Here is a 15,476-nt window from a genome sequence, read left to right on the forward strand (position 1 = left end):
AAGGCACAGAGATGAGAGCTGGCATGGGAAATAGGAGGAGCCAGAAAGTTGACATCTGGACCACAGAGTGTGAGGAGGTAACAATGTAGGAGAAGACTGAACAGGGCCATGTTGTTAAAAGCTCTAAATACCAAACAGAAGAGTTTATATTTAATCCTAAAGGTAATGAGCATCCGCTAGAATTTCCTAAGTTGGGGCAGGGGAGTAAAATGGTCAGATCTGTGCTTGGAAAATTACTTCAGAAGATGAGTGGAGGATAGATTGGAGTGGAAGGAGATCTGAGGCCCAGGGACCAATTAGGATGCCATTGAAATTGTCTTGGGGGGAGCCAGTGAAGGTCCTTAGACTTTCTGACTTTCTTCTTTCATGGTCACAGAGGTGGAAGGGACCTTTGATACTTCATGTAGCTCTCTCCTTTCCTTGAGCCCCACGTCCCTTCTACACCATAGTGTAGTCTAGTATCTTCTTGAGGAATTTAACCCAGAAAGAGCAGGCCCTGGTGGGGAGGTGGTAAAGGGATCTAATGACACCTAGGACTTAAGAATAGCAAGAAAACTTGGATGGGCTTATTCCTTGTGGTTGTTTAGTTAATGAGTCATGTCTGACTCCTCCTGAGCACTTTTGGGGGTTCTCTTCACAAAGGTACCAGAGTGGTTTGCCATTTCCATCTCCAGCTCATTTTTCAGATGAGGAACTGAGGCAAACAAGGTTCATTGACTTGCCCAGGGTTGCATAGCTAATATATGTCAGAGGTCAGATTTCAACACGGGCCCCCCTGACTCTAGGGTCAGTGCTTTGTCCACCATGCCACCTAGCTCCCTTCTTTATTCCTTACAATCAACCAACAAACATCCTCAAACAAACCACTGCCAAGTAAGCTCATTTTTCTGTTATGCTGTCTCCTCCTGGGTCTCCTATAGGGTCTTTCTCCTGAGCTTGTGCGTTTGATAATGGAAGAGTATGTAAAAGATGCTGAGGACCCTGGAGAATGTCGAGCTCAATACCAGGAAATAATGGGAGATATGGTCTTTGTTATTCCTTCCCTCAAAGTGGCCAAATATCAACACAGTGAGTATGGCATGGACCCTTTTGGGAATCAGTGTAAGAATGTCTCATCTCTGGGGCAATGTGTCTACGTTACTCACACATTCATGTGGAAGGAGGCTCCTGCTTCTGTCTTCACTATTAGAGTTTCCAGATTGGTTAAACCCCCTTGTTTACCTTCCTTCTTCTTCCCACCTATCCCTGACTACCCCAAGCAGGGGATAACTCAGTGACTATCCTCTACAATAGCTAATAATAATAATATAATAAATAATAATAACACACATTCCTATAAGCATTATGGACCCCTTTGACAATCCACGGAAAGTTACAGATTCCTTCCAGAGTAATGGGGTATTTTTGAAGGAGGGAAGGTAATTGGGGTTGTCACTTGCCTGCGATCACACAGCTAGTACTTGTGTCAAATGTCCAAGGCCAAATTTGAACTCAGGTCCTCCTGACTCCAGGGCTGGAACTCTACTCACTGCACCACCTAGCTGCCCCTAGAGTAATGTTTTTAAGTGTATAAAAAAATACATAACAGAGAAAACCAGTTACATTGAAATCGAGTTATCAAAGTGCTCAACTAAAAGTAAATCCAAGCACCCCTGCTAGAGTGTTTTATTGGTATAAAACCCTTTATATCCATGATCCCCCTGGATCCTCACAACAACCTCATCCCAGGGGACAGAACATCAGACCTGGAGTCATGAAGCCTTGGGTTCAAATCCAGACTCGGACACCTTCTAGCTGTGTGATCCTAAGGAAGTCTCAGTTTCCTCAACTATAAAATGGGATTAATATTAGCACCTCTGTCACAGGGCTGTTGCAAGGCTGCAGTGAGATAATATTTGTAAAGCGCTTAGCAAATGGCTGACACAAAGTAGGTGCTCTATAAATGCTTATTCCCAGGGCAGCTACATGCCACAGTGGATAGAGTGCTGGGCCTGGAATCAGGAAGATTCTTCTTCCTGAATTCAAATCTGGCCTCAGGCACTTACTAGCTGTGTGACCCTGGGCAAGTCACTTCACCCTCTTTGCCTCAGTTTCTTCATCTGTAAACTGAGCTGGAGAAGGAAATGGCAAGCCACTGCAGTACCTTATCCAAGGAAATCCCAAATGAAATCACACAGAGTCAAACATGACTGACAAACAATTGAATATAAAATGTTTATTCTCTTCCCTTCCCCTTCCTGTAGGGCAAATAGACCAGACATTATTCTCTCCACCTCACAGTTGAAAAATCAGCCTCAGAGAAGTAAAAGGATTCCCCTAAGGTCTTGTAGTCAGTCAGCAACAGGGCCAGGATTCCAACCTAGGTCTTGTTACTTTGGGCCCCAACACTTGTCCTGCCTTTCAGCATCATTCTCAGACAGTACTTGAGGTTTTGTAATTATTTAGCTAGTTAGTTTTAGTTTTCAACATCTGCTTCTATAAGATTTTGAGTTCTAAATTTTCTCCCACTCCCTCCACTCCCACCTCCCTGATTTTGCTTGTCATATGATATAGGCTATATATGTAAAATCGTATTAAACGTATTTACACTTTAGTCATGGTATAAGGAAGAATTAGAACCAAAGGAAAAAACACAGAAAAGAAGAAACAAAATAAAAGAGAGACAGTAGTATGCTTCAATCTGCATTCAGACTCCATAGTCCTTTCTCTGGATGTCGATAGCATTTTCCAACATGAATCAGAGAGTAATCCTTAAAAGACTGCCCTCTAGGAGCTTGCCTGTTAATGACCAGCTACCATCACCCTCCCCACCCCAAAGTGGTGAATCAGGCTGGGGCCCCTGACATGTGGTCCCGACCTGTGTTCAATGTGTCAATAACCATGGGCATTTCTTATGTTTGCCTAGGTCCCAGCTCTCCGGTCTACTTTTACGAATTTCAGCACCGCCCAAGCATACTAAAGGACGTCAAACCGGATTTTGTGAAAGCAGACCATAGTGATGAGCTACGTTTTCTCTTTGGAGGACCTCGTAAGCAGTGGAGATGAGTTGGAGGGGGGAGCTGTGGCTTAGGGTGGGGAGAAGAAGAGGCAGAATCCCAGGGGCTCTGGCCTGCCATCTCCATCATCTACCTCACTCTCTCTGACATCAAAAGGTATGATAATGCTTTACCTTTCCACAAAGCACCTTCCCATGCAGCAGCTCATTTAATAATGATAATAACAATAGCTAAAAGTCGCTAGCATTTATATACTGCTTGAAGGGTTACAAAGAGCTTTGCGTATGCCATCCTCATTTGATAGCCTCAAAACAGCCCTGTGAAGTAAGCGCTGGTGCTATCCCCATTTTACAGATGAAGAAACTGAGGCTGAGAAAGGTGACTCAGCTAGCCAACAGTCATAGAGCTAGTTAAGAGTCTGAGTCAGGATCTGAACTCCTGTTTTCTTGGCTCCATGTTCAGCACTCATTCTACTTCTCATCCAGCTGCTATTTGATCGTCCCCAATACCTTGTGAGGGTCAGGGTATGGAGGAAGGAGAGATTGTGTCTGTTTTATAAAAGAGGAAACTGAACTTCAGAGAGAAGAATGGTCTTCTCTAGTATCACAGAGGTAGCAGGTCTAAGCCCAAATCCAATATTCCTTCTGCCCTACCAGGTTCATTAGGGGGCACAGAAGAGGGGCCCAGTTGCCTGAGAAGAGGTTTTGTTTTCATTTTTTATTTCATTTTTTATTCTTTGTATTTGTGTCTCCCAATCCTTGGCACTGTGCTGGGGATAGAGGAAGCAATTAGTAGTTGCCTGATTGACTGAGTGACTGGAGACTAAGGTATCAGCCTTGGAAGTCCCTTTGATCATTCAGGTGAACTGAATCAAGAGACTGAATCAACTGTCCCTTTCAATTCAGTTTACATGGTGAAGCACATCCAACATGCAGAGCCCTCTGTTTACTCTGGAGAAGACACAAAGATAATTAAGACACAGTCTCTGACTTCCTGGCGTTTACTCCTCAGAAGGGAAGATGAGGCACAAATGCAAAAAACACATTTCCATACGTCAGTGGACCAGTGACCTCAGCCATGCCCACACCTCTCCTCTGATGTAGACCCTAATCTGTCACACTATTTCGTCCTGGGTAATTCTTGTCCTTGTGCTTCCATAAATCCTGTAGAGAGGATGTGTCCAATGTGCTGGAAGTCTTCCCTCCCTCCCTTCCTCCTTCCCTGCCTTCTTTCTTTCCTTCCTTCCTTCCACCCTCCCTCACTTCCTTTCTCCCTCCCTCCTTTTTCTCCAGTTATTCTTGATTTTCTCTACCAGTGCATTCATTTGTTAATTGTTGGACAAAAGTCTCACATTTAGCATTCGTTGGAGTTGAAGTTTATAGATGGTCCCAGATCTGGGTTTTTGGATATCTTCTCTCCCTATTTTTATCACCTTGCTCCTGTCCTGGCAGAACTGGAAGGCCAGTTTATCCATTTATCTGTATCATGACTTGCCATGGCCAGTGAATTCATGACCTTATGGGCCAGCTGCTGCTGCATCACCTGTCTGCACTGCCCCAAGCAGGGGGATTGAATGGCAGGCACTGTCTGGGACAGGGGCCATAGGCAAAGGCTTTACCAGAGCTCATGCTATGCTGTTGTATCTCAGAATAATAATAATTATTCTTATAAATGACATTTATAACAATCATGCCATTATTATAATTACACATAATAAAATATGCTATTATAAAACAATATAATACATGAAATTTTTTACTTTATTATTGTATCATGCATCGATATTGAGTACATAATAATATAAATGTAATGTAGTATAACAATTATATCTAGCATTTATGTAACATTTTTATTAGTTTTGTAAAGCAATCTGTAAATATTATCTCCCTTTTTTAACCCTCCCAACAACCCTGGGGTGTAGGTGCTATTATTATCCCCATTTTTCTAACAAAGAAACAAAGGCAGACAGAGGTAAAGTGACTTGCCCAGTTTCATCTAGTTAGTATCTGAGGTTAGATTAGAATTCAGGTCTGATTTCCAGTCCAGCAGCACCACTTTGTCTTTTGGGGAAAGACCCAGTTGTACAGTCAGATGGAGCAGGCCAACAGAAACCCCAGGAGGTCCTTAGGGAAGGAGTGACATGAGGGAGCCTATTTTAGGAAGATAAGGTCAGTGACCAGAGCAGGATGGATTGGGTGGAGGGGGCTGATAAGCAGAAGAAAGGAGGTCTTTGGGTCTGCATTTTGACCTTAACCAAGATGTTTCTTTTTCTGTTCCTAGCTTTAGGAGAGGCAACAGAAGAGGAAAAACTCCTGAGCCACAGGATAATGAGCTACTGGGCAAACTTTGCCCGTCACGGGTGAGAAAACTGCCCCTTCGGTTCCCAATCGTTTCCCTGTGGGGTAGTGCCTATTCCTAGGCACATAAAGGTTTCCAACTTACATAAAAGTTCCCTGATTGAAATGTTCTCAGGAAAAAAAAATGTTATTACAACCTAGAGGCAAGGTGTGGTGGACATTGTAGACCTTCCCCAAGTTCATGGCCAAGGTTAGGGGAGGCATTGCAATGGCAGACTAACCCTACACATGGACATCTTGAAAGGAAAACAAGAAAGATCAGTGACTCTCTTGGCCCTCACTACCACCCTCGAGTCTCAGTGACTTCTCTTCCCCTTTGGTGAACATTAGGACAGGTGGTAGTGGCAAGAGCCTTGGATTTGGGGTCCAGTGGTATTGTATTTGATTCTTTGTGACCCCATCTGGAGTTTTCTTGGCAGAGATACCGGAGTGGTTTGCCATTTCCTTCTCCAGCTCATTCTACAGATGAGGAAACAAAAGCAAACATGGTTAAGTGATTTGCCCAGGGTCACAGAGCTAGTAAATGTCTGAGACTGGATTTGAACTCAGATCTTCCTGACTTGAGGCCTGGCTTTATCCACTGTGCTATATAGCTACTCCAGTGAAATAGAGTCCAATGTTATGAGTTCAGATCCAGACTTGGCTACTTATTCCCTATGAGAGTCCTTTCACTCTTTGGACCTTGCATGTTCATTGCATTAGAAAGGTGTAACAGGAAAGGCGAGGACCAATCTTCTTAAGAATGGATGAACAAGTCTCTCTATGGATGCTACCACTGTCAGCTAGCCCCTCCCTCAGGCCCCTTCCTTGGCTCTCAGGCTGACCTGAGGGTGGCTTGCTAGACTTCTCAGTGCAGTGGCCCCTTTCAGATTCTAAATGTTTGATTTTTCCTCCCAGGGACCCAAATGGCCCAGACCTCATTCACTGGCCAGTCTATGACCAGAAGGAAGAGTACCTGCAGCTGAATTTGCAGTTGTCTGTGGGAAAGAGCCTGAAGAGGGATAAGTTTGAGTTCTGGACCAAGACTGTGCCTCAGAAGATGACGGAATCACAGACTGAAAAAGCCCGAGTGGAGTTGTGATCTCTAAGCATAACTGTTTTTGCATTTGTCAGATCAATAACATCCCATAATTTGCTTTGAGTCATTCCTTGGTCTCAACTAAAGAAGAGTGGGGTTTTGAGTGAAATACTTCCACTCTCACTCATTACTGCTATGGGAGAAGCATTTAAATGACATCCAGAAGAAAAAATCCATTAATACAGTGTCTACCATGTACCGGCCACTGTGCTAAGGAAACACTTTTACCAATATCATCTCATTTGAAAGGGGCCTTCCAATTCTGAGACAGTGGGAACCTGAAGAGAGCAGCCAGTCCACCCTGTCTCTAGAGAAAAAAGAACCCTACTTCATTTCATAGGACCATAGCAGAGGTAGTATCTCTAGGGCACTTAGTAGGGGAAAATTAATGCTTGCTCATTGATTTAATGATTAATTTAGTACTAGAAGGGATATTAGAAATCATTGATCAAGAATGTACACTGAGGCCCAGAGAAAGGGAAGGACTTGTCCAAGCTGACACAGACACCAAGCAGACAGGTCCTCTGACTCCTAATCTAAGGTTCTTCTTAGTGCACTGAGCTGTTGCCAGGGACTGGGGAAAATGCCAGATGTCTGTGTCCCGCTTCATCAATTAGCAAGCATTTCCCAGACAACATTCCTTCAAGGAGACCATGTGGTACACTGAGGGTCCCAAAAACAAAACTTCACTAAAATCCAACAAGTCAAGTGATTCCTTACTTGCAAAGGAGCAGCATAGGGACAATTAGTATCTCTGATCTCTTCTACAGGGTTTCTTTTATTGGAAAAAATAGCAAAATCAAAGGAAATGCTTCCTCTATTCTGATTCACTATACTAGCAATATATTTCATAATAACAATCCATTTTACTAACAAGATAAATGCAGGAGTATGCTGCTTAATGTTTAACAATCAGCTCTCTGAACAACCCACAGGACATACTTTTAAGTTACTGAATATCATTCACATTGTCCCCATCACTTTCTTCAGTTTAGAAATCAAAAAAATAATGATGCAAACCCTAATTTGTATTGGATGCCAATTCTGAAGTGTAAATCCTCCTGCTGAAAATTTAACAACCAGCTCTAGTATAAATTGGCTCTAGCGCATCCCTGGGATACAAGGCTATATGGTAGTAAAGTATTCTCTTCATTAAGAAAAATCAAATACTAAGCTTTTAAAACATTTTTGTCACTAAGAGTCTTCTGATTAATAAAACAACACATAGTTGATGTAGAATTCAGACAATTAAGGCAGGATATATATGTAAGGGTAGCTTGGTGGCTGGGTCACCTCACATATGGACCTTCAAAGTAGCCTGTGGTCTAGTTTCCCTTGCCCCAGTTTTTTTTTCCACTCCAGCCCATCCTCCACTCAAATCTGATGATGTCACACTTTATGTAATAAACTCTAGTGATTCCCTTTACTTCTAGGATCAAATATTAAACCCTTTGTCTGGCTTTTAAAGACCAGAATTTGGACCCTCCCAACCTTTTCCTCCACTTTACTCCCTCTACCATGCTCTTTGATCCTGTGACACTGGCCTCCTCGGAGTTCCTGGAACAAGACATTCCATCTCTGGGCTCTGGGTATTTTCTCTGGCTGCCCCAATGCCTGGAACCCTCTCCCTCCTCATCTGCACCTCCTGGCTTCCTTCAGTTCTCAGCTAAAATCTCTCCTTTTGCAAGGAGTCTTTGCTAAGGGGCCCTTAATCCCGGTACCTTCTTGCTATTGATCATCCCCAATTTGCCTTGTATATGTTGTTTATGCAGCAGGCTCTTGTCTCCCTTCATTAGATTATGAGCTCCATTAGGACAGATTTTTACCTCTTTTTGCATCCCCAGTGCTTGAGTGCCTGGTGCATGGTATGCCCTTCATAAACAACAAAATCCCTTTGTCAGTTGGCATGTCTTTTTCCTTATGAACTCAGTGGGAATAATAAAAATGCACCACTGACCTCCTAGAGTTATTGTGAGCACCAGATCCAAGCTGGACAAGAGCTTAAAGAATATTTGATCCAAGGGCAGCTAGGTGGCATAGTGGATAGGCACCAGCCATGGAGTCAAGAGGACCTGAGTTCAAATCCAGCTTCAGACTGTTACTAGATGCTGGACCCTGGGCAAGTCACTTAACCAGATTGCTTTTAAAAAGCATGTCTGATCCACCCACTCATTGTACCAAAAAAGACTCAAGGTCCCAGAAAGTGTGCTTCACCCTAAGTCACACAGCTAAGAAGGGGTTGTTCTGAGGCTCCATCTCAGTTCTTTAGGCTCCAAGTCCTTCACTCTCGAATATGTCATCTCAGTCAAGCTTCACTAGCTTTAGACTTAAGGGATATCATCATTACAAGACTATTTTGTTTTACTGGGAAAATAGAAAGACTTACAATGCTTATCTGTGAAGAACACTCTATGCTTTATATCTTGTTTGGATAGATGTGTATTAACTATAGTTTATAATAATAGGAATAATAGTTAAAATCTATATAGTGCCTACTATGTGCCAACCATGATACTATGTGTTTTACAACTATTACCTCATTTGATCATCACACTAACTCTGTGAGGGAGGTGTTATTCTTATCCCAGTATTAGAGATGAAGAAACGGAGGTAGACAGAGGTTAAGTGACATACAGTCATGCAGCTAGCTGGCCACATTGTTCAAATGCCAAATGTATGCTTGCCTAGAATACTATTTTGTGAAGTATTCATGCAAGGCAGGTAGGTGCTCAGGTAGAGGTCAGAAAAAGTGATTCAAGGACGTTCTCAAGGTCTCTCCAAAGAACTTTAGAATTGACTACATGGGGGAGTGAAGCCAAGATGGTAGCTGGAAAGCAGGGACTTCTGGGAGCTCCCCCCAGGTCCCTCCAAACACCTATAAAAAATGGCTTGGAACAAATTATAGAACTGCAGAACCCACAAAATAGCAGAGGGAAGCAGGGCTCCAGCCCATTACAGCCCAGATAGTCACAGGGTAAGGTCTATCGTGTGTGGATCTGGGAGTGGAGTGGAGCAGGGCTCAGCGTGGGCTGCGCCAAGACCGACCAGACCAGGAGCCAGGCAGAACGAGCCCTACCGCCCTGAATCAGTGAGATGTGGCAGTTACCAGACTTCTCAACCCACAAACACCAAAGACAACAGAGAAGTTTAGTGGGAAAAGGTGCAGGGGACAGAGTTCGTGGTTCTGCCACTGCCCCGGGGGCAGCAGGGGTGGTACAGCTACAGAACTACAGCTGCAGTTGCTTCCGGCCCCAAGCCCACCTGGTGGGAAGAATTAAGTGGTGGGTCAGAGCAGGAGTGCAGAGCCTGCTTAAGATCTGAGTCAGGTCCAGGTTGGTGGTTCTTGGGGGAGGAGGAATGCTGGTGTGGCAGAGCTGGTTGTATAGAAATAGCTCTGAAAACAACGGTGCATCCCCTCAAGCTTGGAACAAAGTACTCTTTACTCTACAAGCAATCATACCCCAATGAAAAACTCAAGGGTCAAGTAAGTTGGCTGGGAACATGGCCAGGCAGCAAAAATGGACTCAGATTCAGACTCAGACTTTGGAATCTTTCTCTGGTGACAAAGAAGACCAAAACATACAGCCAGAAGAAGTCAACAAAGTCAAAGAGCCTACATCAAAAGCCTCCAAGAAAAACATGAACTGCTCTTGGGCCATGGAAGAGTTCAAAAATGATTTTGAAAATTAAGTAAGAGAGGTAGAGGTAGAAATGGGAGTGATGCAAGAAAATCATGAAAAACAAGTGAACAGCTTGGTAAAGAAGTCACAAAAAAAATACTGAAGAAAATAACACCTTAAAAAAGACTAGACCAAATGGCAAAAGAGGTCCAAAAAGCCAGTGAGGAGAAGAATGTCTTAAAAAGCAGAATTGGCCAAATGGAAAAAAGATCCAAAGGCTCACTGAAGAAAATGATTCCTTAAAAATTAGAATGAAGCAAATGGAAGCTAATGACTTTATGAGAAATCAAGAAACAATAAAAGAAAACCAAAAGAATGAAAAAATAGAAGAGAATCTAAAACATTTCATTGGAAAAACAACTGACCTAGAAAACAGATCCAGGAGAGATCATTCAAAAATTTTTGGACTACCTAAAAGCCATGATCAAAAAAGAGCCTAGACACCATCTTTCAAGAAATTGTCAAGGAAAACTGCCTGATATTCTAGAACCAGAGGGTAAAATAGAAATTGAAAGAATCCACTCATCACCTCCTGAAATAGATCCCAAAATAAAAACTGCCAGGAATATTATAGCCAAATTCCAGAATTCCCAGTTCAAGAAGAAAATATTGCAAGCAGTCAGAAAGAAATAATTCAAGTATCATGGAGCCACAGTCAGGATAATACAAGATTTATGAGCTTCTATATTAACGGATCTTGGAATATAATATTGCAGAGGTCAAGAGAGCTAGAATTACAACCAAGAATCACCTACACATCCAAATGAGTATAATACTTTGAGGGGAAATTGATATTCAATGAGATAGATGACTTTTAAGCATTCTTGATGAAAAGACAAGACTGAATAGAAAATTTGACTTTTAAATATAAGACTCAAGGGAAGCGTAAAGATGTAAACAAGAAAGAGAAATCATAAGGGGCTTAATAAGTTTAAACTGTTTAAATTCCTACATGGGAAGATGATAATTGTAACTCATAAGACCTTTCTCATTATTAGGGTAGTTACAGGGATTATATATAGACAGAGGGCAGAAGTGTGAGTTGAATATGAAGGCATGATATCTAAAAAATAAAATTAAGGTGTGAGAGAGAGGAATGTACTGGGAGAAAGAGAAAGGGAGAGGTAGAATGGGACAAATCATCTCACATAAAAGAAGCAAGGAAAAGCTCTTGCAGTGGAGGGGAAGAGGGGGAGCTGAGGAGGAATGAATGAACCTTACTCTCATCAGAATTGACCCAAAGAGGGAATAACATATGCACTCAATATAGAAATCTATCTTACTTATCCTACAGGAAAGTAGGAGTGGAAGAGGATAAGAGAAGTGGGGGAGGAAGAGATAGAAGGGAGGCAGATTAGGGGAGGGGTAGTCAGGAGCAAAATACTTTTGAGGAGGGACAGGGTGAAAGGAGAGAGAGAATATAATAAACATGGTGGGAGGGAATAGGATGGAGGGGAATACAGTTATCAGTAATAACTGTAGAAAAATTTTTTGAAGCAAGTTTCTCTGATAAAGCCTCATTTCTCAAACATATGAAGAACTGGGTCAAATTTATAAAAATAAGAGCCATTCCCCAATTGATAAATGATCAAAAGATATGTTCAGTTTCCAGATGAAGTAATCAAAACTATCTATGGCCATATGGAAAAAAATGCTCTAACTCACTATTGTTGGAGAAATGCAAATTAAAACAATTCTGAGGTACAACCTCATACCTATTAGGTTAGCTAATAGGATAGGTGACTTGCAGTCCCTTCACCCATCACCATCCTCCCAGGCTCTGGCTTCACTTTTCTTTTTCCAGTCTTGACCCTATAGATAACCAGTCCAACATAATAGTGTTCCCTACTCTTGAATTCCTTGCTTGCTGCTACTTTCATGGCCCATGACTTATCAGACTCTAGCCCTGGGATCATTCCTACCATCTGTTTTATGCCACTGAACAGAGCTGGAAGAATTCATACAGCAGAGCTAATCTCTACTGTGCATTCACTGCTGTGAGGCAATCCTTTCACTTTCACCCTTATTGGAATTCTTTTTGCAATTCTCACAGCAACTGTTTCAAAGCACATCTTTTCTCCTTATACCTCCAGTGGACTCTCAAAACCTGTTCCAGCTAGCTCCAGCCCACCTCCAGGCATTCTTAAAGGGCAGTCCCCTAAAGCCCTGACTTTTCCTAACCTAACACTGTACTTGGTAAAGTGTTGCTCTGGACTTGCTACCTTCACTATCAAACCTGATGTATACCTTTTCAAAGTATACATACAAGCAAGCAAAGGACTTGAGTTAGTTTGGATAGACATACCCAATGGTGGATTCCTCCTCAGAACCACTATGAGCACCTATGCTAGCCTGTGTTCTTTCAGTAAGACATATTGACTCAAGATTAACTGTAGATATTAATCTCAGGTCAGAAGGGCAGATTGCAGAGGGAGCAGGCATGAGACTACTCCACTACACATACACCCCTCTTCTTGTCATTGAACCTGCTTATGGCTTAAACGGCCAAGAAAGGAAGCTTAACCTTTTCAGTGTGTTGTGGAACCCTCTGGCAGTCTGGTGAAGGCTATGCATCTCTTCTCAGAATCATGTTGTTAAATGCACAAAATAAAATATGGAAGGTTACAAAGAAAACCAGTTATAATGAAAAGCAGTTGTCAAAATATTTTTAAAGTCCACAGATCCCAGGGTAAGAAGCCCTGCCTTAAAATAATCCTCATATGTACCCAGCCCAATAAATACTGTAGTTGCATCCAGATACTCAGGCTTGACCTGGGAACCATTAATGCAAATAGTCTCAAGGACCTTTGTTGAAAGTCCCATTTGACTCCTCAGATTTGATGAGGCCCTGCCTTTTATGAAATGCTTCTTCATGTGCAGGCTTTTCATATCTCCCAGAGATAGAGGGGAAGCTGGGACATTACACATCAGCCATATACTGAAAGCCCATATTGGACAATAGGCAGGTGACAATGTAGGACTTTAGTTTAAGAGCGAGAATAGGGCTGGCTATTTAGATATAGGAGGGATTTGCATAGAGATAATCATTAAACTCATGGAAGGTCATCAAGTGAGAGAATGTAGAGAGAAAGAAGAGGGCCCAGGATATGAAAATGCTGGAGTGAACTCAAATCTGTTCCTGGGAGTTAACTTTTCAGTGTAAGAATTTATACCTCAGAAACCACTACAAATCAGAGCTTGATTCATTGTTCTGTTGATTCACTAGACTTAAGAAAGTAATAGAAAAAATGTTAACAATGCTTATTAGACTTAAAAGTATCGCAGGTACTTTTTTGGGGTGAAGCCAATTGTTAAACATTTACCAGAACACCATTGGCCCAGGATAAAGCCTGCCTACTGTTGGTGACTGTTTGTGGTCAGTTAGAATGCCAAAGATTAATATATTTCTTCTAGTCAGTATTCATCTAGTGCTGCCAAATTTCTCACACAAAAAGTTCTATCAGTGCTTGGTCAGGACTAGGTAATATAGAATGTAACAGCATATATAGATATACAGAAAGTATCAGTCAAGCATGCAACAAATGAAGTTTGCAAAATTCTGTCAACGGAACTGACTCGTACAGTACAAAGTAAGGTATAAAACAATATACAAATTATTTAGCTTAGGTACCTCCTATAACAGAACAGTCCAAGTTCCAAGTACAAAGCCCCTCCTTTGGACTTGATCCCCAAGCTTCTGAGCTTCTCAGGGCTTCCATGCCAGGTTGGTAACAACATCCTGCCTGGAATCTTGTCTCCATTGTCTCTGTGGCTCCAACTCCTGGGGAAGGTAGGAATCACCTCGAGCACCTGAAACTGAAGACAGAATAAGACAAGACACCCACACCATGGGAGTCTATAAAGGGGATAGTAGGTGCAGGGTGAAGAGTAAGGGAAGGTATCCCACTCCCTCCCTCCTCCTGGTTCATTTTTTGTCTCTGGTGCCATGACTGAGCAGCGGTCTTTACTCTCTGGACACAGCAGGGGAAAAAAGTGTTTGCTATTTTGTTGATTTGATTTTCTGCTTGTTTTTTAATCAGATTAGTTAAAAGTTTGTCAATTTTATTAGACTCTTCAAAAAAAACCAGCTGTTGGTCATATTTATAATTTCTATGAGTTTTCTGGTTTCTAGTTTATCTGTTTTTCCTTTACTTTTTGTCATCTAGTCCTCTGTGCTTATCTCAGGTTCTCAAATCTTTTTTGCCTTTGTTGGGTAAAATTAGCCTGCTTAATGCTGATCAGGTGTTGTAATTAAAATATAAGAACCTGTGGCATGAGGAATTACATGTAATCAGAGATGTTAGGTTATTTGTGGTATAGGTCAAAATGTTTCCAAACCACCTTCTTCGGAGGTGAAGAAAGAAGATACTTTCCCCCTACCCCACTCCCATCCTCACCCACACCTTTACCCCAGAGGCTTTGCTCTCTGAAGGTGGAATTACCTGGGCTGAGGTGAGGGTGATTGTGTGTGGGTGCATGGGTGTGTGTGTGTGTGTGTGTGTGTGTGTGATCCAAGCCCTTCCTTTCTCTGTACTGAGTGCTAGTAACCAGGGGTGAGAAACTTATGGCCATGAGGCCACATGTGGCCTTCTAGGTCCTTGGGTTCAGCCTTTTGACTGAGTCCAAGTTTTACAAAACAGCAGGTTCCCCAGTCTTGTAAGCTATTTGGTAATTCTGCCAGTCTGATGATACTTAACTAAATAGTCCACATTACGGGGTATGAAAGCAGGATTGAGAGCAACTTACATTTCTTGTCAGTATGTTTCCATTCTCACACCATCTTTCTCACCTAGACCCTTATCCCAATTCTCTATTTCATACGTAAAATTTGAGAATGAAATTGTGAAAGGGAGGGCACCATAGAAGTGAGATTAGAACACTGCACAGAGAACTACTAAAGAGGGTGAGTTGTTCAGTTGTTACAGTCGCGTCTGACTCTTCTTGACCCCATTTGGGGTTTTCTTGGCAAAGGTACTGGAGTGGTTTGCCATTTCCTTCTCCAGTTCATTTTATAGATGAGGAAACTGAGGCAAACAGGGTGAAGCGACTTGCCCAGGGTCACACAGCTAGTTTGCTAATCTCAACTGGATAAGGCTTTGGGACTGAGACCCTGGTAGATTTCCTCACTCTACCACAGTGCTGCTCCCTGGGTTTGTGCAACATAAGTCTGCGACTTACTTTGTCAGAAACCTATCCTCCTAGCCTTTGTTGAAGGAGTGAGGAAAGCTTAGAGGGCCTTAATTAGTAGCTAAGTTAGGCCCTGAGTCTAAACAAGTTTATCTCAAAGGGGCTAAAATTAAAAATTTCTCTGCTAGCTTGGAGTAGGTGGGGAAGGACAGGATGTCATTAATATGCCAAATGGAAG

General features: G+C 42.3%; 1 protein-coding gene across 1 annotated transcript in view; it reads left to right on the forward strand.

Annotated features, from left to right (window-relative positions):
• LOC118840826 (cocaine esterase-like) overlaps positions 1 to 6,494 on the forward strand; it is a 28,892-nt gene extending 22,398 nt beyond the window's left edge. Inside the window, exons 10-13 of the mRNA XM_036748183.1 lie at positions 921 to 1,068; positions 2,906 to 3,028; positions 5,277 to 5,355; positions 6,251 to 6,494. Of these exons, the coding sequence (XP_036604078.1) occupies positions 921 to 1,068; positions 2,906 to 3,028; positions 5,277 to 5,355; positions 6,251 to 6,434 (534 nt within the window). The 3' untranslated portion in view covers positions 6,435 to 6,494. The remainder of the gene's footprint in view (positions 1 to 920; positions 1,069 to 2,905; positions 3,029 to 5,276; positions 5,356 to 6,250) is intronic.
• Positions 6,495 to 15,476: the final 8,982 nt, after the last annotated feature.

Source organism: Trichosurus vulpecula, chromosome 3 (assembly GCF_011100635.1).
Source record: "Trichosurus vulpecula isolate mTriVul1 chromosome 3, mTriVul1.pri, whole genome shotgun sequence".
Classification (NCBI taxonomy): domain Eukaryota; kingdom Metazoa; phylum Chordata; class Mammalia; order Diprotodontia; family Phalangeridae; genus Trichosurus; species Trichosurus vulpecula.